At 36.8% G+C, this 22890-nt stretch overlaps 1 protein-coding gene and 1 non-coding gene across 3 annotated transcripts in view; one reads left to right on the plus strand and one right to left on the minus strand.

Annotated features, from left to right (window-relative positions):
* The window catches only part of WDR70 (WD repeat domain 70), a 364079-nt gene that overhangs the window by 34338 nt on the left and 306851 nt on the right, over positions 1 to 22890 (minus strand). For both annotated transcript variants that reach the window (XM_031003468.3, XM_031003469.3), the window contains exons 11-13: positions 20614 to 20713; positions 17213 to 17297; positions 15267 to 15405 (exon numbers count right to left, since the gene is read on the minus strand). In XM_031003468.3, coding sequence (XP_030859328.2) covers positions 15267 to 15405; positions 17213 to 17297; positions 20614 to 20713 — 324 coding nt within the window. The remainder of the gene's footprint in view (positions 1 to 15266; positions 15406 to 17212; positions 17298 to 20613; positions 20714 to 22890) is intronic.
* Positions 17915 to 18021, plus strand: LOC115931382 (U6 spliceosomal RNA). Its single transcript, XR_004067882.1, has one exon. It is a non-coding gene; the product is annotated as a U6 spliceosomal RNA (small nuclear RNA).

Here is a 22890-nt window from a genome sequence, read left to right on the forward strand (position 1 = left end):
GCCGATAAATTCCAAGACATCCAGCCAAACACGCAGTTTCCAGGGGCAGCAGGTTACTGTTACTCTCTCCCTCTTCACTGAGGGTGTAAATGTTAGAGAGAAGCAACTGCCCAAGCCAACAGACCAAGGTCCTATTGCTTTCCAGGGAGTCCAAGGACACCTCACCTCTATTCCTGTTCACATCCTGTACCCTCCAGAGCCTTTACACACACATATAGCTGATTAGTATATGTTCTTACTGAGAAGCATATTTACCCTCCTTTCATGCCGAAACAGGGAGAGGCAAATAAGACCCCTTAAACTAAACAGTCATTCCAGAGCCCCATGCACTGTGGCAATGAGTCACTAAAGCAGCAAATGAGAGGCCAGTGAGCAATCTGACTTAGGCAGAGGATACTTAAGGCTCAATTACCCTAAGACTAGTTATTAATCAAATACTACAAGGATTCTAAAACACGAAATGAAGAAACAAAATTTAAAGCCAAAGGTGGGTGGGCCTTTTTTGTTTATTAATATTTATTGTGTGTGTTTAGCTAACCTTTGTAAACTTTGCAGCTAATGCGGCTCCACATTTTATCCTGTCAAGGAAATGCATCTTATAGCAGAGAGCTGGCTACCTGCCAAACCAAACAATCCCTGAGACTGCGGCAGGGCTGGGAAGCAAGCTGAGCTGCCACGCTGCTAACTTGTCAAACATACATACCGGCTTTGCTTAACAACAATGCGACACGTGCCTGCTAGAAGCCTAAGGAACCAACATCAGAAGACAGATGAGCTATAAATACTTAGAAAGAGTACAATCCCTTGATCAACCAACCACCCCAAACTTTCTTCATCCTGTTCTTGAAAAAGTGCTTCTTTACTGGGAGTGTGACACATTCTGACCTACGGATTCACTGAGAAATGCAGCAAATAAAGCATAGAGAGCACATTTGAATAAAAGGACCAGAGAACCAGGAAGGAACATCAAGACATGACATCTACAGAATCAAAGAGAAAGCCCTCACATTATATCATGAGATTCCAATGGCAGAAGGCCACTGCAGTGCAAAGAACTAGGTTCTGAAATTAGTCTGCATATTTTAATAAACTTATTTGCTTAATTAAATTGACAAAGTGTTTTATTCTTACACTAATCTACTTCATTTCCTAAAACATGTTGGTTCACTAATGGCTTCCTCTAGCTGCCAAAGCTGAACTTTACATTTCAGCACAAAATGAAGCTTATTCTTTTAAACCAAAGCCCATTTTCATTTTAACCCTTTAATTTGGTAGTGGAGGGTAACCACAAATTTGCCCAAAAATAAGAGACAAGAACTGGAATAGGAGACCATAAGCATGACTAGAAGGAGTTACAAGACCTTAATGTGCTCAACAGAGAGATTTTTTTCTTCTCTGCAGAGACCAAAGAAAAAAGAGAGGGGCAGGCCGGGGAGAAAGAGAGCATGATGTCGAGCTAGCAGTGTCAAAATTCCGAAATAGGAATTTTGGAATTACCCCTTAGCAAAAGTGAAAAGACCACAAAAATTTCCAAATAATTTATTTCTGTGGTTATTTTGTTTACTTTTAGAGGAACCAGGGAAGCAAATAAGGGGAGGAGGAGAAGGAAACCAAAGAGAGAAATGATTTACATTTTAGGACATGGTAGAAAGGGAATTATTAGGTACTGGAACTTTACATTATTTAATATAATTGAGTCCTCACAACTACTACAAAATTAATAATCTCATCCCATCTCACAGATGAAGAAACTGAGGCTGTAGAGAGTGGTAACTTTCCCAAGGTCACATAATAACTCGCACATAGAGGAGCTGGGTCAATAAGCAGGTTTCTCCAACTCCACTGTTCATTCCCTTACTACTTAACCATGCAAAGCCCTATTTGGAAAGATGGGGCAGAAAGAAGGTAGCTGACATTTAATCATATCCAAACCCACCTAACCCAGTAGAAACCTTAGCAAGTTTGTATTAAAAAGGAGTTAGTACTAAAATCATTTTTTTAAAAAGCCCACTAGTTCCCAGTTCACAAATGTTACTATAAAAGAAATCAATGCCTGCGTAACATCTTAGGGATCTGCAATGCACATATCTAAACACCGCCCTTATTCTACATGCTAAAAGAAAGCCAACAGCCTTCATAACTTTATACCTTAAACATGATTATGTTGAAACTCCATTTCCGGATCCTCCACAGCTGCTGACCCATACTGTAAACCAAAATCCATCTGGTTTTTTCACGTTTGGTTTTTGTCATATAGTACAAGAATGGATAAGCTAATGCAGTGATTCCCTGAACAAGCATTTTTCACAATTTTCAAATGAAAAGCCTGACACCTGTCCATGAAGGAGTCTGTTACACAATTTTGCAGACTTGTATAGAGGCAGTCTTAGAGTTACAGACATCCTCGGGACTATCCAACACATTTGAATGGTTGTGTGTGTGTGCGTGTGTGTGTGTTTGTGTGTGCAGATTCCAGACACTAAGAAAGAAGATCAAGATGTGAACCCAAAACAAATAAAAAGAAAACAGATAAAAACAAAAAAAAATACTGGAGAAAGAACTTTCTTCAGACTTCCACAAGCCCAAGATATTCTTCACAGAGAAAGAAAAACTGTTTTCTATATTAAAATATTGGGCCAGGGAAGTATGAGAGTAAAATGGGAATTGTTTCAACTTTTCCAGGCTATTTGTCCTGTCTTTGTTCCCTCCACTCTCTCCCAAAGCCTTGCTTTTCTCAAACTTGGGATGGCCTTGCCACAGGCATGGGCCACAAGACTTGGCTTCATCCCTCTGAAGTTCAGGAAGCAAACATGGTGAGTAAGCCCCAGTCTCCAATAACTAAGACTCATCACCACCTCCTGATCTCTACAGATATCCCCTCAATGGAAAAGTTTAAAGGCAGACATTTTCTCTACACATCTTGCTAAGTGAGCATATGCCTCTCCTTTTCCCCTCCTCCACATTCCTCCAGTTCCAAGGAAATTCTACCATGGGCCAGACTTGTGGCAACTGTCTTTTTTTTTTTTTTTGCCAGAAATCTTCTCAATCTTCTCCCTTCCCTATCCTGAAAAATTCTCTAATAGGCCAGATAGGAGTGCAATGGTGAAAAGAAAAAATGCCATAGTACTTTCATAAATGTGGGGGCTGCTGCAGAAAAACCAAGTAAGGGAAAGTGTTGCTTTGCACCTGTCATACACATTTGATACAGATGCATATATTATGCATTTTAAAAACTGGCATCTAATTATCAAATTAATTCCCAGAAAACTCATGGAAAATGCTTTTACTAAAATAACTCATTTACAGTCTGTGCTATAAAATAAAGGTAACCACTAAAGCAGCAAAAATCTGGAACCTGGTAGTCATCCTTGGCACTAAATGAATCCCATCTGTATCTGATAATAAACCTGCTTAAAGAATTTCATCATGAGAAAAAGTTCTCAGAGAAAATGGAAGGTCTCTTGGGAAGTAAAATTAAATACAATTTTGTTCATCTAATTCAAAACAGTAAAAGTTTGCTCCAACCCTGTTACTTGAGAAGAATTTGTGAAGGCAAAGAAGGCATAAGTAACGACTGAAGAAAGTCTGGTAATTATTCTTATTAATGATAGTCTGTGAGCAGGAAACAAACAGGAGACTGGGAACAGGAGTCCACAGGGTGAGTGACCCAGGTGGGTGGTCGTCCTACAAGGCAAATGACCCCAGAGGTCCCACCTCATGGGATCCACTTAGATGCAGCAGAGCTTCCCACTGGTGGGCACAGAATGGGATACCAAGATATGGTAGGTGTGTCAAGATATGGAGCCCCTCATGCCTAAGAGGAGCCTGGGGCACTGGGGCCTCAGGCTAGTCATTTCTAGAGAAGAGGAGCCTTATCTGTTTATATGACATATTATCATTTATTATGGAGACCAGGTTGTGAGAAGGCATGGGAAGCACTATATGGCTATTTCTCTTCATTTAAGATCCACAGTGTAAACCAAACTCCACCTGGTTTTTCTATGTTTGGTCTACACAGACCTGGGCTCCTTTACATTTCTTCATTTATCAACAGAGATAGGCATAAAGATAATGACCATCAATCCTATGTTTATATAAATAAAACAGTAATGCATGAAACTTTTTAAATCTCTAACTGCTAGATAAGAAATATATGTAATCAGATCTTGGAAATCATTAAGTATGTAAAACCAAGAAAACACAGGAAAAGCTGAATCTTCCTGTATACACGAACTACGCAGGATATGTAAAGTATTATTTATCTTGCTATAGTACCGGTAAAGATGTTTTAAATATCATACTCTTTTATGATATTTAAAAATCCTTTGGGGGTCTCACAACCCATCCTCATACAAGACCACTATCTATCATTTCCAAAAAGGAAAAATACTATCCCGGGATACATTTTAATTATAGAACTTGTTCTTCCCCACACTATATATAATTGTGAAAGTTTGGCCAGAATTCTGATAGAACAGCTGGAAAACTTGTTACCAAAGATCATTCATCAGATTCAGGCTGAGGGAGAAAAACTGTCAGAAAATCCTACAAGACATCAAGTCCTTCACTTGGTCCATCAGTGGGATGTGATACGGTGCTAGGGTTAGACAATGGAGCTCTAGTCATTACTGTATTATTTGTTTACACATTATGAAAAGAATAGTATCATTCTGAACATTTTTAAACATCTACAAATCAAGTTCTCTTTTTTTATATTTTATAGAGGAAGTATGTTTCTCCCTAGTGAATAAGTATTACCTAATAATAATAAGTAAATATAACAATATAATAATAAAATTAAGTGTTACCTAGTGGCTGATTCCTTATCTAGCTTTGCCATTCATGGCAATCATGTCTACAGAAGTTTAAATACCTATTAAATAAATTTAAATACTTATTAAATAAAATATCAAACTTTTGTATAGAGAAGGGGAAAAAAGTTCCTGTTTAATCAAAAGGGATACACTGACTATTTCTATTGTTTCAAAGGACGAGAAATAGAAGCAGAAAAATCTTCATTTGCAAATGCTGGCACTACTAAGGAGTGGATGTTTTTTAATATAGCTTGTAATGGGGTTAAATGATACTAGGAAATGGATAAACTATTAAACTGGATAAGCCCTCCTTTTGGTCCTCATTCTTTTGCTTGCGAAGTCTAAGGCAGCACGTGATTGGCCCTTCATCTCACACTGTAACTTCCCAAATGAGATCACTGTTAAACAGGTGGTCATAGGAAAAGACACTTCACTGCAGGGTTTGAATCTGGATTCCTATAGTAAACGTTATTTCAAAGAAGAGAACATAGAATAGAGAATCTAAAAAACTGCATCTGAATCAAGAATCTGCTAGTTACAAAAAATTTATAAAGTTATTATTTTAAGAGAGAATGAGGCCAGGCGCGATGGCTCACTCATCGCCTTGGGAGACTGAGCTGGGTAGATCACCTGAGATTGGGGGTTCGAGACCAGCCTGGCCAATGTGGTGAAACCCTGTTTCTACTAAGAAAAAAAAATTAGCTGGGCATGGTAGTGCACGCTTGTAATCCCAGCTATTAGAGAGGCTGAGGCACAAGAATCACTCGAACCCAGGAGGTGGAGGTTGCAGTGAGCTGAGATCACACCACTGCACTCCAGCCTAGGCAACAGAGAAAGACTATGTTTCAAAAAATAAAAATAAAATTAAAAAGATTTTTTTAAAAGAGATAATAAAGATGAGAAAAACAAAGTGATAAGTACTATATCATATCAGTATTTGTCCCCTATTCTAATGAAGGGTAATGATTAGACTTCTGATAAAATAAAGTGTCAAATTCAAACAAATAACTTTTGCTTCAAAGCACAGAGTATATTTTACAAAATAGATCCAGGAAACATATCATATTCATTAATAGTGTAACAACCAAAACAAACTATATTCACTAGAGTTTAAATTACCAGTATTTTAAGCATCTGCAGTAAATCTGTGTTTCCTCTAATGAACCCAAAACCTGGCTATTTGCAATGAATCTGAAAAAAGGATCATCTAAAGTTTTAAAGAAGTAGACAATTAAAATAAATGTATACTTCTTTTATCAATCCTAAAAGAAAATGTGGCCGGGTGCGGTGGCTCTCGCCTGTAATCCCAACACTTTGGGAGGCCGAGGTGGGTGGATCACAAGGTCAGGAGTTCAAGACCAGCCTGGCCAACATGGTGAAACTCCGTCTCTACTAAAACTACAAAAATTAGCCAGGCGCGGTGGCAGGTGCCTGTGATCCTAGCTACTCGGAAGGCTGAGGCAGGAGAATCGCTTGAATCCAGGCGGCAGAGGTTGCAGTGAGCCAAGATCGTGCCACTGCACTCCAGCCTGTGTGACCGAGTGAGACTCCATCTCAAGAAAAAAAAAAAAAAAAAAGAAAGAAAATATATGCACTGAAATTCCAAATAGATTTTTAAAAACTATTAACCAAAAAATAAAAACTTGAGAAGGTGGTAAGGAACAGGCCATTACAGTTAGTCCCAACAAGAATAGAATAGAGTAAAATGTAATAAAAGGTAAAGCAAAATTAATAAATACATTTTCACCAAGCATCTACTATGTGCCATGTATTACGTTAATAAACATTAGTAATATGATGATGCCCTTACCACCCACATGACACCATCAGCCCTGAGGAGACCCTTACTCCAATTTGGTCACTGGAGAGTTTAGAAATGGCTGAGAAGAGAGTATCAAAGACAACAGAGGTGTGGAGAAAACAAGATCCACAAGGAAATGTTAACAAACAAAAAGAACAAAAGACTAAGTTTGGTTCCCTCAGACAAAGACAAGACTGAACAGTAACTTTATAATCTTCAAGGAAACAGAGGATGTTAACCAGCTGTTCTCCAACTCCATGAGGACCAGAGCAAAGGATGTAGGCTCTAAACATGAGAATGTGAGGCTAAAAATAAAGAAAAAAATGATCTGACGGTAAGGGATTTCATACACAGAAATGAACTCTTTAGGGAAGTTGTAAAATCTGTTAAGTCTAATTTTTATACAGGAGAGTTACGTCATAGTGTGCAGGTAGGCAAGAGGAATGAGCTCTGGAAAATAATATTGAGAAACTGGGCCAAGTATGCTTAATACCAATGGCAGCTAATTAAGCAAAAGCCAGTAGCTCTGCCTTGTGGCACAGTTATGTCAAGGGAACATACTGCCCAAGTAAGAGGGGTGACTCATTCTAGGATCAATGACATTATTTTATTTCCTACCATATGAATGTCCCTCCAAATGTGCAGCTAACTTAGAAGCTTCCTCCTAAGCACATTTGCTATAATCTGTACTGTTTCATTTTGTTTTTTCCATCACCATTGTAGACAGTAGAAACATACTCCATTCAGTCTCTCCCTCTGAATGTTGTTTAAAAACCAGGACAGAAGGCATAGGGTTTTTCAGAGACCTACATACTTTTCAGAGACCTATCTGAGGACTCTGAAAAGTAAACAGTAGTAAGTGGATTTGAGAAGAAGTCCATAATTCAAAGTATCAGTCAAGCAGAAGTGAGTTACCATTTCCCCAACTCTAGCCTCCACCAATAATAATAATAATAAATAAATAAAAACAAAAAATCTATGGCAAACAAAACATCAACATTTTAAATAAAGACAGGATCAGTCCAACTGAGTTTTCCTTTTGCCTTAGGCTGTAATACAGCTTGGCACAGCACTGCTACTGATCCCATTTTTATTTTAAAATTTGGTATTTTATTCACTATAGATTTTTTGCATTTTTTATATTGTTGCATTAAAATGTTACTTATCTTGATTACTAAGTGTCTTAGTGTCCCTGTAAACTTTGTGATTGAGGAAAGCATCTCACTTGCCTCACCCTAATTAATCCTGGCCCTGTCTGTGGAAATATTGTCTTCCACGAAACCAGTCCCTGGTGCCAAAAAAGTTGGGGACCGCTGATTTATATGACATTCTTGAAACCACAACACAATAATTATGGAGAACACATCAGTGAATGCCAGGGCTTAGGAGTTGCGGGTGGAAGAGGGGGTGTGTGTGTGACTATAGAGGGATAGAAAAAAGGAGTTTTTAGGGGGTACTGTTCTGTATACTGATTGTGTTGATAGTGATTACATGAATCTATACATGTGTTAAAAATCACAGAACTGTATGCTTTCTTAAAAAGATCAATTTTACAGTATAATTTTTTAAAATAATAAAAAGGAATCAGCACTAAACTAGTTCCTGTCATCTTCCCTACCTAAAAACATGTTAAGATTTGATATCGTAGATATTAACAGTTAAACCACCAAGAAATCTGAGGTATCTTTTCTCTTTACTCTCATGTGCCTACAGATAAACATTCAACTGTATTCTTCAAATCTGAAGAACAACTGCTCTGGAACCTTCATAATATGATACCTCTAGGTGAATGAGAACCAAGAAGTAATTTAATCAAGTCTTATTGATGCTGGCTTAGTAGGTGAGCCCAGCTGAATTCAAATTCCCATTTAAATTATATGTGTATGCTGCTTGCTTTAGGAAATTCCCCAAAAATGTTTAAGTTTTTCAAGGTGGTCTTGTAGTCCAAATTATGAAGGCAGCAAAAATGCAACATTGTTTTTCACCATATTCCACTGGCATCTCTTTTCTTCAGTGATTAAAGAAAATACTCGTAGAGATAGTAGTACTGAGTGACCACTGCACTTCTTGACAGTAAAACATTGTCCTAATAAGCCATGCTAGAAGTTGGCTCTTGACCCTGGAAAAAAGATAGGACCAGAGAAAGAAACATGTACTGGCAAATTTACATAAAACTCCATCATTTTCTACTTGCTCCCAGTTTTCCTATCAAATATTCATACATCTTGGAAGACCAAGAAACAACCAGTGCTCTGAAACTCCACCTTTCTGTTCTCAGTGAGCAAGTGCTCCACACACCTATGTTAGGTATACCGTCCTATCACTTGGCTGTGGGCAAATATAATATTTTTATTAAATACAAATATGTTACTCAGGCTCCCTCTAGGATATGCATTGTTTAATCCTCCTTAAAAAAGTGAATTACAGTAAAATTTCATTAAGCTGATATCACGTTATTCAAAATAATACATAATTCAAAGCAAATGCTATTCCCTAGTCAACCAGCTGCCTGATTGCTCCATAATAAAAATCAGATAATGGAAAGCTGGTTAATTCAAAGCCCATTTTTTCCATCTCCTGTGTTTCACATTAAGGAGGTTTCACTATATTTTAGCAGGCAGATAAATGCCAAATGTAGTCTTTCAAGTTTATTTTCAGTTAGCATTTGCAGTGCCGTAGCTCAAGTTCTCCCTGTGTAATGCTACTCTTTGTATGACTCTGGGCAGAGACAATGCTTGACTCCTTTATTTCTAGAAACTTAGAAGGAGGTGCCATTCTGCCTGAGTTGGGACTTTATATCAGTAAAACAGATGATTACTCTATTCCCAGTATGAAATGAAAGAACAGATGAGTTCCTCAACTCCTTCAGAGTCAAACTTTCACAGGCATAGTATCATTAATTTGTTTGAAGTGAATTCCCAGATCGGCTATATCTACATTCAAATGTAAGAACAAAGATACATTCCAAAGCCAATTCTGAGGACTTCTGGAATATCCATTAATTTGAATTACCTTTCTGCTTCCCTCCCTAAGTACAAATAATGGAGGCTGACTATAGTCTGAATGGCCGTATGTCCCTTACACATTATAAATTAAGATAAATAGCTAGGTTCATAAAGGGTCTATTATTTCATGGCCCTTTTTATCCATTTAGTCTTCCTCTTCAATCTCTCTGAATTAAAACATCAATATTCTCTCTTAATAAGAACACAAAAACTTTTTTTGTGAAATGAAAAGTGCTAACACATTCATTTCCAGAATATACACTTTTTAAATTTATGTTATGCATAATTATGTTACATGTGTAACGTGTAATTATACATAACATACAAAATGTTATGTATAATTTTATATGTTATGTATAACATTTATACCACGCCAGGCCTTTTCAATCAACTTGAAAATGTTAGCACTTTCATTTCCACAATATATACTTTCTCAAACTATAGAGTTAGCCTCTTGAAAACAATGATCATCATAATACTTCAAACTGACAGAAGACACCAGATACTTAATATTTTCAGTTTTCTTTTTTAGAGAACATGAATGAGGTATGCATATTATACATTTCATTTCTCACAGGAAAGGGATATTCTGAAAAACAAGCCATGATAGAAGGAAGTAAAAATATAAGATAATCCTTGTTCTTTACTATTTAAAAAACGTCCCAAAGAAAATCAAATATTATCTAGAAATCAAAAATGAGGTTTTTTCTTCCTTAAAATACCTTTACTATCATATTTCTTATGTTAATTTTAGGATTTTCAATCAACTATATATATATATATATATATATATATATATTTTTTTTTTTTTTTTTTTTTTGAGACAGAGTCTCACCCTGTCGCCCAGGCTGGAGTGCAGTCGTGCCATCTCAGCTCACCGCAACCTCCGCCTCCCAGGTTCAAGCTATTCTCCTGCCTCAGCCTATGGAGTAGCTGGGATTACAGGCTCCTACCACCACACCTGGCTGATTTTTGTAGTTTTAGTAGAGACAAGGTTCATCATGTTGGACAGGCTGGTCTTGAACTCCTGAACTCAGGTGATCCACCTGCCTTGGCCTCCCAAAGTGCTGGGATTACAGGCATGAGCTGCCATACGAGGCCTTTTCAATCAACTTTAAAATGTCCAAGGCATACTAGTTGAAAATATCAAAGCATATTTCCTTTTCTGTCGCTTCAGAGGCTATATGCTAGGTTATACTAGATGTTATAGCAGTGTTTTCAAAAATAAAGGTTTAGTTTTTTAAATCTTTCTTATCCTCATTTTGTTCAGCCAGTATTTACAAAACTAGAGGTCTCTCACCAAAGTACCTAAGCAAACAAATAAATTAGAAAAGAAGTTAGGCTCAGGTGTAAAATTTCTGGCTTTTTTCCTTTCCTCCTTTTCCCTCTTTACCCATGGGAATGCCTGCTATCTCTGAAATTATTGCCAAAAGTGAATGAGGTACAGAGACCATGAAACAATATCAGGTTAAAACAACCTGATTAACCATGCTTAAGTTAAAAAATATAAATGGTAATATACTGGTACAATTGCATAAACCATGTCCCTTGGTTCATACTAGTTAAAAAGAAAATTCTATTAGTCATTTCACAATAAATTATCATTTGATGAAAAACTACCAAGCTAATAATATTGTTATTTCAGAACATTTCCCTAAATACTGGCTCTTAAGAAAAGCTTAAAATTTAATAATTTCATCAAATAAAATTAACTTTAAAAATTGACATGTCATCACCAAGTTGTATTTTATCCATTCTTTCTTTCCTGTGCTTTTATTGTATAAAACAGAGTAATGGAAGCCCTTTACATAATACATAAAAAGCATAAGGTGCTGTCTTACAAAAAAAAAACAAAAGTGAATTTGTAAACTCAAGATTCAAGTTATATTCTGGAATTCATCTTAGAAAAGAGGCCAAGCATACTATTCAAATCACAAAGAATTAGATAACAAATGAGGGGAGAGAGAGAGAGTGTGTGAGTGTGAGTCTGTGTGTGTGAGTGTGTGTGTGTGTGTGTGTGTATTAGTCTGTTCTCGCACTGCTAATAAACATATACCCTAGACTGAGTAACTTATAAAGGAAAGAGGTTTAATTGACTCTCAGTTCCACATGGCTGGGGAGGCCTTACAATCATGGTGGAAGGTGAAGGAGGGGCAAAGGCACATCTTACATGGTGGCAGGCAAGAGAGCAGGTGCAGGGGAACTCCCAGTTATAAAACCATCAGATCTCATGAGACTTATTCACTATCACAAGAACAGCACGGAAAAGACCCGCCCCCATGATTCAAATACATCCCACCAGGTCCTTCCCACAACATATGAGGAGCTACAATTCAAGAGGAGATTTGGGTGGGGACATAAACAAATCATTTCAGTGTATAATTTGAGGAAATGCAATTAGACTACAAGGGAATGTCTAAAAATTTTAGCAGAATTGTAAAATGTGTGCAAACATCGTATGATGAAATAGCAAATGTTAAAGAAACATACACCATCTCCTAGCAAACAGACTTGAGAATCTCTACAATGAACAGAGAAAGGAAATTTTTCAAAGAATATGACAATGCAGAGAACAGAATTAAAACAAGTTTTGGGTTTTTAAAAAACTTTGTTTCAAAAATAATTATAGAAAATGCCCTTGCTATATTTTTAAGAAGCTATGTTTTTGTGAAGATAGTTTTTAGTTAAAAGGAATAACTGCATAGATTGTTAACATCTTCTGACTGAAAACAGTGTTTGGCTCCACATATGTATAGCCTGGTGTCCTAGAATATAAGCATGTAGGGGTTTATTCTGTTTTAGAAGAGGGCGTGGGAAGAGCGTAACCAATTATATGTGTCCAGTAAATGAACACATCTAGGATACACATAATGCCATGACTGTCTGTGCCTTAGTCAAACAAGTACACTACTAACTGCTGATATTAAGAATCTGAGATGCTGCCTTTTATGCAAATTAAAACTCAACACAGTTAAGTTCCTTACTACCTTGGAGTGTGGTATTTCCAACACAAAATTATAAAAGAGGGGTCTTTTGGCTCTTCTAGCAAAGTGTCCACCTTTTATTCATTCCAAGAAATGTATTTATTTTTTTACATTCCAAGAAGACGTAAAACTTGGGACAATAGGTCAAACGGACTGTTAAAAGCCCCTTTATTTAACATAGCATTCTAATATATCAACAGAAAAATGATGCTGTTTGATGTTAACAATAACAATAAGCCCTCACCCTCACTAAATCAACAATTTAATAGGACTCTTTGGGGTGTGTGGTTTTGTTCCTATTTGAAGTTCTCTCTTCATCCATCTATTAAAATGGATCTCATAATTTGTCTTCCAACTTTTCTCAGATGATTCAATATTGTATGCCCTATTTATTTAATGAAATTTCTCCTTTCTTAGCTTCTTTTCATTTGCTCGTCTCTTAAATGATGACATTTCTTAGGGCTCATTTTTCTATCCTTTATTCCCTTACCTTAATCAAAGTCATCAGCAATCAACATTTCAACTATGCACTATAAATGTTTTTACCAAAACTGTCTCTTCTTTCTCTTATGCACCAAACTTATTAAACCATCTGCATACTGAGTATCTCTCTCTACACAGAAGTCCTATAGGTATTTCAAGCTCAACATATCAAGAACAGAATTCACTGTCTTTCTTCCAAAATCTGCTTTATCTCTATGTATTTTTACATCAATGAACATTCACCCAGTCTCCCAAATTATAAATTTCTGGCTTCATCTACACAGACTCACCAAATCTTATAAAACTAAACCTTGTATTTCAACAAGAATTAACCATTTCAAAACTTAGATCTGAATGTGTCCTCCTCTGCTTTAAAAAAAAAAAGACACAAGATAGTCATCTTCTAATTGTATACAAGACCAGTTTTACCTTTCTAACTCTAGATATCTCTCTCCTGCCTCACTCTCCAAAGACACACCTAACCGAAGATTTACACATGATCTACAATATGCCTTATTTGCACTTCCCAAGTATATCTCTCACTCATTCAATTAATATTAAGAGCTATTTATGTGCCAGGCACTATTGAAAGCATCAAAGATACTGCAGTGAACAAAAAGTTTCCGCCCTGTGTGACTTACATCCTGGTAGAAGAAGACAGACAAAACCAAACAAATATACAATATATGAGGCAGTGGTAAGTACCACGGAGAAAAAGATCTACCTATAAAAGTAACACAGAGAACAAAAATGTATCACATTATGAGACACTGATTTTTCCAGCAAACAGTATGTTCTTCCTATAAACTACAGAAGCCCAGCATGTCTTTAAAAGTGCAATCATATGTCTACATCCCTTAATTTATTTACAGTTCAACTTAAGCTACAATTTAAAAATACATCAAGTGTGATACTGAAATGTATAGTCATTTAGAGGCATAGTAGAACACAGCTTATTTCTGGAACAACCAATTACAATAATTTTACTTTCTGAGATGAAAGTTGATCGATTCAATTGTTTTCTTTGATTCTAGTGTTTTAGTTGGCTCCTAATGCACCCAGAAAAAGCATTGTGAGTGCTGGCACATTTCAAATTACGTCATGAGATTAGAATCTACTAAACATAAGTACTCATCTAGAATTAATCTCATTGTTATTTCACTTTTCCTATAATACTCTATACCATGGTTTTACATTCAGAACCCGCAAATTAAGACTTCATAGTAATACTAGAACATTAGAGACAGGAGTTTTTTGCTGGTAATTTAAAAACAGTTGTTCAATTGTCTGAGTCACGTAAGTGCATAATATGTCTCAACTGTTTACAAAGAGCTGAAACAACTGGAAAAACCTACAAAAGAGCACTGTTTAAGATATAGGATATTACTAAAAGATTTGACAATGAGCCAAAGAAAATTTACACAGACATTAATTGGCCTGTTTCATACTCAGAAAATTATAATGATTTGCTTTACCATGTAAATAATAATATACAGCTTAAAGGAATTCAAATTTTCCTCTGGGAATTTTCATTCTTATTGTATTACATGTGGCTCCAGTCTCAGTCTCAGGACATGAACAAATGAATGAATGAACGAGTGAATGCTGGTGTTTTAGTGTTCATATAAATCTGTAAAGAAAACTAATGTTTTTTTTTAAGGTGTCGAAGTTAAATCTGAAATGTTTTAAACTTCCAAATAACTAAATAGCAATTAAGTTCAGCACAAGCTGAGCCTGACTTTAATGACTACAACCCACACAAGCAGAGTTCTGTCAAAGTTTTCATGGTTTCGGGAACAATGTTAAACTTCGTCACTTATTAATCTTTCATTTCTGTCGACAATCCCTAGATCCTCACAAACATGCCCATTGTGGGATGCTCCTTTCTGTATCCTACATGATGATCATCTTCTTCACTCCTCAATTTGGTTGGCAGAGAGGGAAACCCAGCTGAAATTCCACCTAAAGTGTAGGTCCATAGGAAATATTGGGTTGTGGAAAGGGATAGGGCAGCTCAGCCGTCCACAAAATACTGATAACTCCTAAGCTAGAGTGAAAAGCAGCTATCACTGTGCTCTCAGGGCCAGGGCTTATATTCTACCTAACAAACAAAACCAAAAGATGGGTAAGAGGAAAACTTTATGTATTCTCAAGGCTGAGGAGAAAAGAATATACGTACCGCATCTGTGATGTCTATTTCATATACCCTTTGGAAAGTCCTACGCTCAAAGAAAACAAGTTTGCCGCTGCCACATCCTCTTTGAATAGATGTACCAGTGACTATGAGCTTATCATCTGGACTGAAACAGCAGTCAGTCCTACAGAAAAAAAGAGTTTATGAGTATAAGCTTATGACCTCCACAACAGTCCAGCAATCATTAGTGAATTAAATAAAATATAAACATCTCTGTAACTCCTATATAGGGCTTATGAGTCAAGCACTTATATTAATTTGTTTAATCGTCACAATAATCCTATGTGGTAGTTATTATCCACATTTTACTGATGAGGGAAGTGAAGAAAATAATTTAATTACACCTTGCACACGGCAACAAAAGTAAGTAGCAGAGCTGGGATTCAAACTTCGGCAGTCAGACTCCAGAATCTGTGCTTTTTAACTTCTACATTGTAATTTTTTTAATGTAAAGGAAGTATAAAAAAACTCAATATAGACATTAAGAGTGTCTACGGACAGATATATATATGACTAATGTCTAAGTAATGATTATTTTGGCCATTTTAAAAACTATTTTCACTAACACCACTACCATCACCCCCAAATAATTTGAGTTATATCAAGTTGAGCACCATGAAATGAGCCACAGGTTGCATTGCTGGAACCTAATTGATGGCTATGATTCCAAGGCTTTTGTTGTTAGCAGTCTGGCCATCTGATTGTGACTAATCTAAGACATGACCCAAATAAGTTATATAGTTAGCATTACTTGCAGCAGGTATAATAGCTCAAAAAATTACCATCAGAAGTTATATAGTTAGCATTACTTGTAGCAGGTATAATAGCTCAAAAAATTATCATCAGCTATAAACTCATGTTTGTTTGTTTTAACATAAAATGCCATGGGCAGCAGACATGTTAGAGTTAGTACTGCATTATCATACAGTTTTCATACAGCTTCCTTCCCTTGACACTTCCATTATCTTCATGCTCTTCTCTGTTGATCATTATTTCATTTCTACCAAAATAGAACAATTTGCCTAGGCACCAACTATAGGACTTAGAGGTCAAGTTTTGCCTCAGCTGCTTCAAAAAAACCTTTAAAAGCTTCAGGTGCCAATTTAGTAGATTGGAGATAACAGCGTTCAGCTACCCACAGCAAGACAGTCTGAACAAGTGAAGGATGCTGAATTATTGATTTGAATGATTTAAAAAATGAGAAAATAAGCTGTACTATAAATGCTCAGTAATATTAAAAACTGCCTTGAAGGTATTAGAGCTCAATTTTTTTTTTTTTTTTTTTTTGAGATGGAGTCTGGCTCTGTCCCCCAAGGCTGGAGTGCAGTGGCGCAATCTTGGCTCACCGCAAGCTCCGCCTCCCAGGTTCACACCATTCTCCTGCCTCAGCCTCCCGAGTAGCTGGGACTACAGGCACCCGCCACCACGGCTAATTTTTTGTATTTTTAGTAGAGACAGGGTTTCACCGTTGTTAGCCAGGATGGTCTTAATCTCCTGACCTCGTGATCTGCCCGCCTCGGCCTCCCAAAGTGCTGGGATTACAGGCATGAGCCACCATGCCTGGCTGACTAGAGCTCAAATTTTTAAAAACCACAAATTTTAAAAGGCCTACCTTGTCATTTATACAATATTAAAAGAACAATTGAATCTCTTAAAATATATTTTACTACTCCAAGACTTGTGCGTGCATACAATACACACAAACACATGAATAAATCAAATACATAATTTTAACTTCAAAAAAGTTTTTGAAGTCTGAGGAATGTGAAAAATAAAAAAATACATATTTTTTCAAAAAACAGATTTTGATCACTCTCTCAAGTCTCTTTTCCAGAAGATCTAAAAGACGTATGATATAAATTAACATTAAAGTAAAAGTACTTCTTTTCCATTCTTCTATGCTGATCAAATATTTAAAATATGCTACTTACATTGGGAACATGGTGGGAAGACCCGAGGCTGAAAAAAGTGGTTTATTAAATTGTCGGATGTCCCATAATTTTAATGAATCGTCACCTGACAGAGGAATGAGGGGAAAAAAAGACAGAAAAGTGAATTGTGCAAAAAGAACTTGCTCCCAGTTTAGAGTCCGCTAAACTTAATGTATAACTGTAAAGAAGAAAGGGAAGGGGAAGGGGAGAAAGAGAGAAGAAAGAAAGGAAGAAAGAAGCTAGATTCACACAAGCATGTTTTACTTTTTTAACTGTTCAGAGAGCTTAAAAGCGGTAGTCGCAAGAACAGTTGAAAGCTACTTGATAATGAATTGGGCTTCTAGAAATTACTTTCCAGATAGATGTAGCATCTGCAAGCTAGAAAGAACCTTGGAAAATCTACTCTAAAGTATGATATTAGAGCAGATGGTAGTTCCCCTGTGGTGTATTTGAGCATACGTTACTTCTTGAGAGAGTTTAATTTAACAACTATCAGGACTGAAAATAGTTTAATTCACAACAGATTCCTTTTCCCACTGGTGTATGGGTAAAGCTATCCATTAACATTAATAAGGATGAGCCATGTAATTCCCTTCTCTCCGGTGTAATTCTACCTATAGCTATCATTCTTCACTTTGCTGGGGAGTACAGCTTTGCCAAGCTATTTAAAGAATAATGAGTATTTTTAAGGAATCACTTTTTGTGTTCGCTTTGGCAGCACATATACTAAGACTGGAACGATACAGAGAAGATTAGCATAGCCCCTGCACAAGCATGACATGCAAATTTGTGAAGTATTCCATATGTATCTTAAAAATAAATTTTTAAAAATCCCTTTTTAATATTTCTATAGGACGAATTCCTGAACAGAACAAAAGCCAAACTTATATACATAATGTTTTCGCTGTTCTTTCTCCCCAGTGCCCACAGCTGAGACCTGCCTCAACCCCTTGGGTCCAATAAGGAATGAGAATCAGGTGCAAGTGAGGAGAGTAAAGAGTTCAGTAAAAATCCCCATTTTTACAGCGAAGCTTCCTCTGAAACCCAACTTTTGGCAGGTGCACTAATCCACAATTGGCTGGACTCAGGACCTGCTTGTACTGGGAGAACTTTGTAAGGCTCACCTTTGGAATGTTACTTTATTGCTTTTAGTCTGGTTTTTTTTGTTTGTTTTTTTTGTTTTGTTTTTTGTTTTTTGTTTTTTTTTTTTGAGACAGAGTCTTGCTCTGTCACTCAGGCTGGAGTGCAGTGGCATGATCTCAGCTCACTGTAACCTCAGCCTCCAGGTTCAAGTAATTCTCCTGCCTCAGCCTCCCGAGTAGCTGGGACTACAGACATGCGCCACTACATCCAGCTAATTTTTGTTATTTTTAGTAGAGACAGGGTTTCATCATGTTTTCCAGGCTGGTCTCAAACTCCTGGCCTCAAGTGATCCACCTGCCTCGGCCTCCCAAAGTGCTGGGATTACAGGTGTGGGCCACTGCACCTGGTCTGCTTTTAGTCTTTAAAAAAAGGTTACATATCTCCACAATCTTCAAACAATAAGAAAACATTAACCTGTATTAATTCCATCTAATCCAGTGGGTTATGCAGCTAGCAGAAGCACCTTGTAACACCCTGGGGACTCTTTGCTGAATAGACTTCCATCTGCCATATTGTATACATCCAGGAAGGAAAACGATGGAATACAGCATACATGTGGTATTGACCAATTAAGTTATCCAAAAGCTAGTGTGTGTGTGTGTGTGTGTGTGTGTGTGTGTGTGTGTGTGTGTGTGTGTGTGTATGATGGAAAGGAAAGTAAGAATTATCACCAAAATGGCTTTGACTGAAATAGAGTTAGTTTTATACTTCTAAGGGAGCAAATATCAACTGGGTAATTACTCAGTTGAGTAATTATGGGCTCACCTATTTCATCACCTGTGAAGAATTTTCAAGCTACACGCTCCCTTTTTCCCCTCTTCTCCCCTAACTCCACCTCAGAGACTTGGATATATCATCCCAAAGATGCAAGAGTGGATGTAAGAATTCCTAAGTGGAGCAATTATCATTTGAAAACTTTCCCAGGGGATTCAGATACACTACTGGGATGAGAACCATTGTTTTAAATAAAGAATATATAGAATTTTAATTGGGAATCATCTCTGAACTCAAGTAGCAGGTTAGAATTGATGGACCAAAATACATATTTTACACATATCCACATTTGCCATGTGTATCATAAATAGAGAATTACACGTACATGTGCTTTGATTTTTTAAAGTTATGCAAATGAGAGTAGTTTAGATACAACAGTAAAGTTTCCTTAAAGAGAATCTGAATGAGTTCCCCAGGGTAAAAGGACAGGCACTAGTTAAATTGAGGGGAAAGCTGTGCCACTTCTCTTGCCTCTCTCTTCATTTCCACTATCCTATACACTGGGTTGTAAAGTCTTTCAGGAAAAGGATTCTGTCTATGATGTTTACAGTTTACACCCAGCACCTAGCATGTTAGCTCATAGTAGATGCTCAATATACAGTAGTCGAGTGACTGAATGAATAGCTAAATATAGCACTGTTAGATTCACCTGCCTAAAGTGTTAGCTCCTCCTTTGGCCTACAGAATAAAGGCTATATAAGGCCCTCTGTAGCACAGTTCCCATCTACTTAACCATGCTATTAGTATTTCTTTTCCTTATGTGATATTTAAGACCCTCTGTAACATGGCTCCAAACTACTTACCATGCTATTTCTTTTCTCTCCCCACAAATAGGTCTGTAGGAAAATCTTCAGCTATGTCCCATACTCTCCCATAATGCTGCCTTCACTATTCTCCATCTCCTTCTATCAATACACAACCTATCTATGTGATAAAGATTTAGCAAAAAAATTAGGAAGCTATATCCAACTATACAAATGTGGATAAGTAAACTTACAATATGATCATATAGAACTGTTTTTAAAAATCTCATCTAGATATAGACTTTTTTAAAAAAACTAAATTGGGTTAGTATTTGAACTGGGGGGGAAAAAAAAGCAATGGTCAAGCAACAAATAGAAGACTTTGAAGTACCAGACACAGAATTATAAAATGGTATAGAAAGAATATAGGTGATCATCTATACACTTCCCAAGGCAGAAGCAAGGATCATTTGTGGAGGCTTCAAACTCTTATGGAATTTGAATCTAAATGAAAAACTTAGGCCAAAAAAAAGTAAATATTTAAACATTTTACTTGGTAATTTTTAATACAAACAATGTTGCAAAGTTAGAAATGTATTTTAATGAAGAAATCAGACTGGCAAAGGTGCATTAACAAAAATCAAAGCAAGCTTTACTAAGCACTAGGATATTATTGTCATATTTGTTAAAGATGATTATTTTATATAGAGAAATACATCAAAAAGAAAGCTTTTAACCTACCTCCACGAGAGGCAAGGACATTACCATCATAGGAAAAAGTCACGCAAGAAGTGTCTGTGCCCGAGTCATGAGCCTGTTTATAGTGGAACTTAGGATGAACCTATTCACAAAGACAAACAAAGTGTTAATATCTCACCTCAATTCAGAAGAGAACAGTTTTGTGGCAAGAACATTTCACTTTATCATGATGAAAATAATACACACCTATAAGCAAAGTACTAATTTCACATGATTATAATTTGCTTTCTAAAAAAAAGAAAAACCAAATGGCTTTTAAAAATATCCATTTGCTTTAATAAAGAACAGAGAAGGTAAGTCCTAGCAGGAGACATTTTTCCAGATTGCCCTAGCAAGCTCTGAGCAAGACAAGACTACAATAACTTCTTCTTATTTACTTCTTCATATTATGCTTATAAAGTTATTGGGGCAATTTCCAGTATTTATCTGAAAGAGCAAATATAAATCAAAATTACAAATGAGCACATTATTTATTTACCCCAAAATATTTATTGTATTCCTAGGATATGCCATACACTCTGCACATGGTTGGAGGTCTTAATGTGCCTGTGGAATGAATAATGATAATAATAACAGCAGCTAACCCTTATACAACGCTTATCATATCCTAGGCACTATATGCTTTCCTATCTTGCCTATTTAGTCCTCACAATCACTCTGTAAGTTAGGTTCCATTATTATCATCTCCATTTTATAGTTTGAGAAACTGAGGTAAAGAAACTTAAGGACCTTGTCCAAGGCCACACAGTTTGTAAGTAGTAGAGCTGGGGGTTTGAAACCAAAAAGACTATTCTTAAATACTTCATTATAATCCTTCTCTTACTGATTTATCTTAATAGTATTTATACTTCTAATGTTGTTTCTACACAGTTAAAGACTTGTAATTCTACACCAATCTTGCCACTCAGTTATGACTCAGTAACTGGCACAAGGTACTAGGAAGTCAATTACCTCAAAAAGTGTGGTCTATATGAACAAAGACATTTGGTCCATTAAAAACTTTCTCCCCTACATAGCTGTCATTAATAGAGTAACCTCTGTAATAGGTGTGTGTGTGTGTGTGCGCGTGTGTATGTGTACCTGTGTACGCACACACACAGGCCATGCTGGCTAATTACACAGTGGTTCTGGGCCATTACCAACTTTCCTAGGGTAATTCCATAGCGAAAGACAGGGGCACTGCTGGTAATGACAGCATGTGAGTCCCTCCTGGGAGCCACAGGTATGGTAATGCAAGTGAGCTCATCTCCATTGCTCTTGTAGCAACCCTTATGAAGAATGAGTCACAAAACAGAGCTCATGTACTTTGCCCCCCAAATAATATCGCTGACACTCAATCCCTGGGCTTACACCTAAAAAAATCCGGTAATGAGGAGTACACCACCTTACAAAAGCAGGCCAGTTCATTTAAAAAATAATAATAATCTGTATATATTGAGTGAAAACTGGCTTCTCAGTTCTCCCTCTGGGTAACAGTCTTGGAATTTTATATTAGTTATCATGCTTCCATCTTTCATGGATATAAAGAATTCATTGATTCAACGGTTTTTTTATTGGATATCAACTGTATGTATGGCAGACACTCAGTTAAGCAGAGAAAGCACAAATGTGCCCAGATAAACATAGCTTCTAAAAGACTTGGCAGTCCCCAGAAAGGATACAGATCAGCACACAGAGTGAAAAGTGCTACAATGGGGAAATACAGAGTAATATGTGAGCACTGAGAAGGTCCTAACCCAAACTTGACAATGAGGGAGAAAAGAGGGGCAAAAATAAATCAGAGACCTAACAGATAAAGTAGAAGTTAGCAGCTGCAGGAGCAGGAGGTGAGGGCAAGAAAGAGTATTTCAGTCAGAGGGTACTGCACTGTGGTAAGCCGAATTTTTACCCTTGTGACCTCTGCCCCCTATTGTGATGTCCATGAATACCTTATATGGTCAAAGGAACTTGGCAGGTGTAATTATGGTTACTAGTCAGCTGACCTTAAAATAGGGAGATTATCTTGGATTGCAGGTGGGGCTGAAGCAGTTGCATGAGCTACAGTGCCGACAAGAAAGTCACAGAAATGTGAGGGAAGAGGAACTCAGAGAAATTTGAGATATGAAAAGTGTTTCACATGTCACTATCGACTTAAAGATGAAGGAGGCCACATGTCAAGGAAACAGGGATCTGAGTCCTGCCAACAACCAATGAGCTTGAAAGAGGACCCTGAGCACATACCAAGGCAATACTCTGATTTTAGCCTGGTGAAACCCTGAG

Source organism: Gorilla gorilla, chromosome 19, assembly GCF_029281585.2.
Source record: "Gorilla gorilla gorilla isolate KB3781 chromosome 19, NHGRI_mGorGor1-v2.1_pri, whole genome shotgun sequence".
Classification (NCBI taxonomy): Eukaryota; Metazoa; Chordata; class Mammalia; order Primates; family Hominidae; genus Gorilla; species Gorilla gorilla.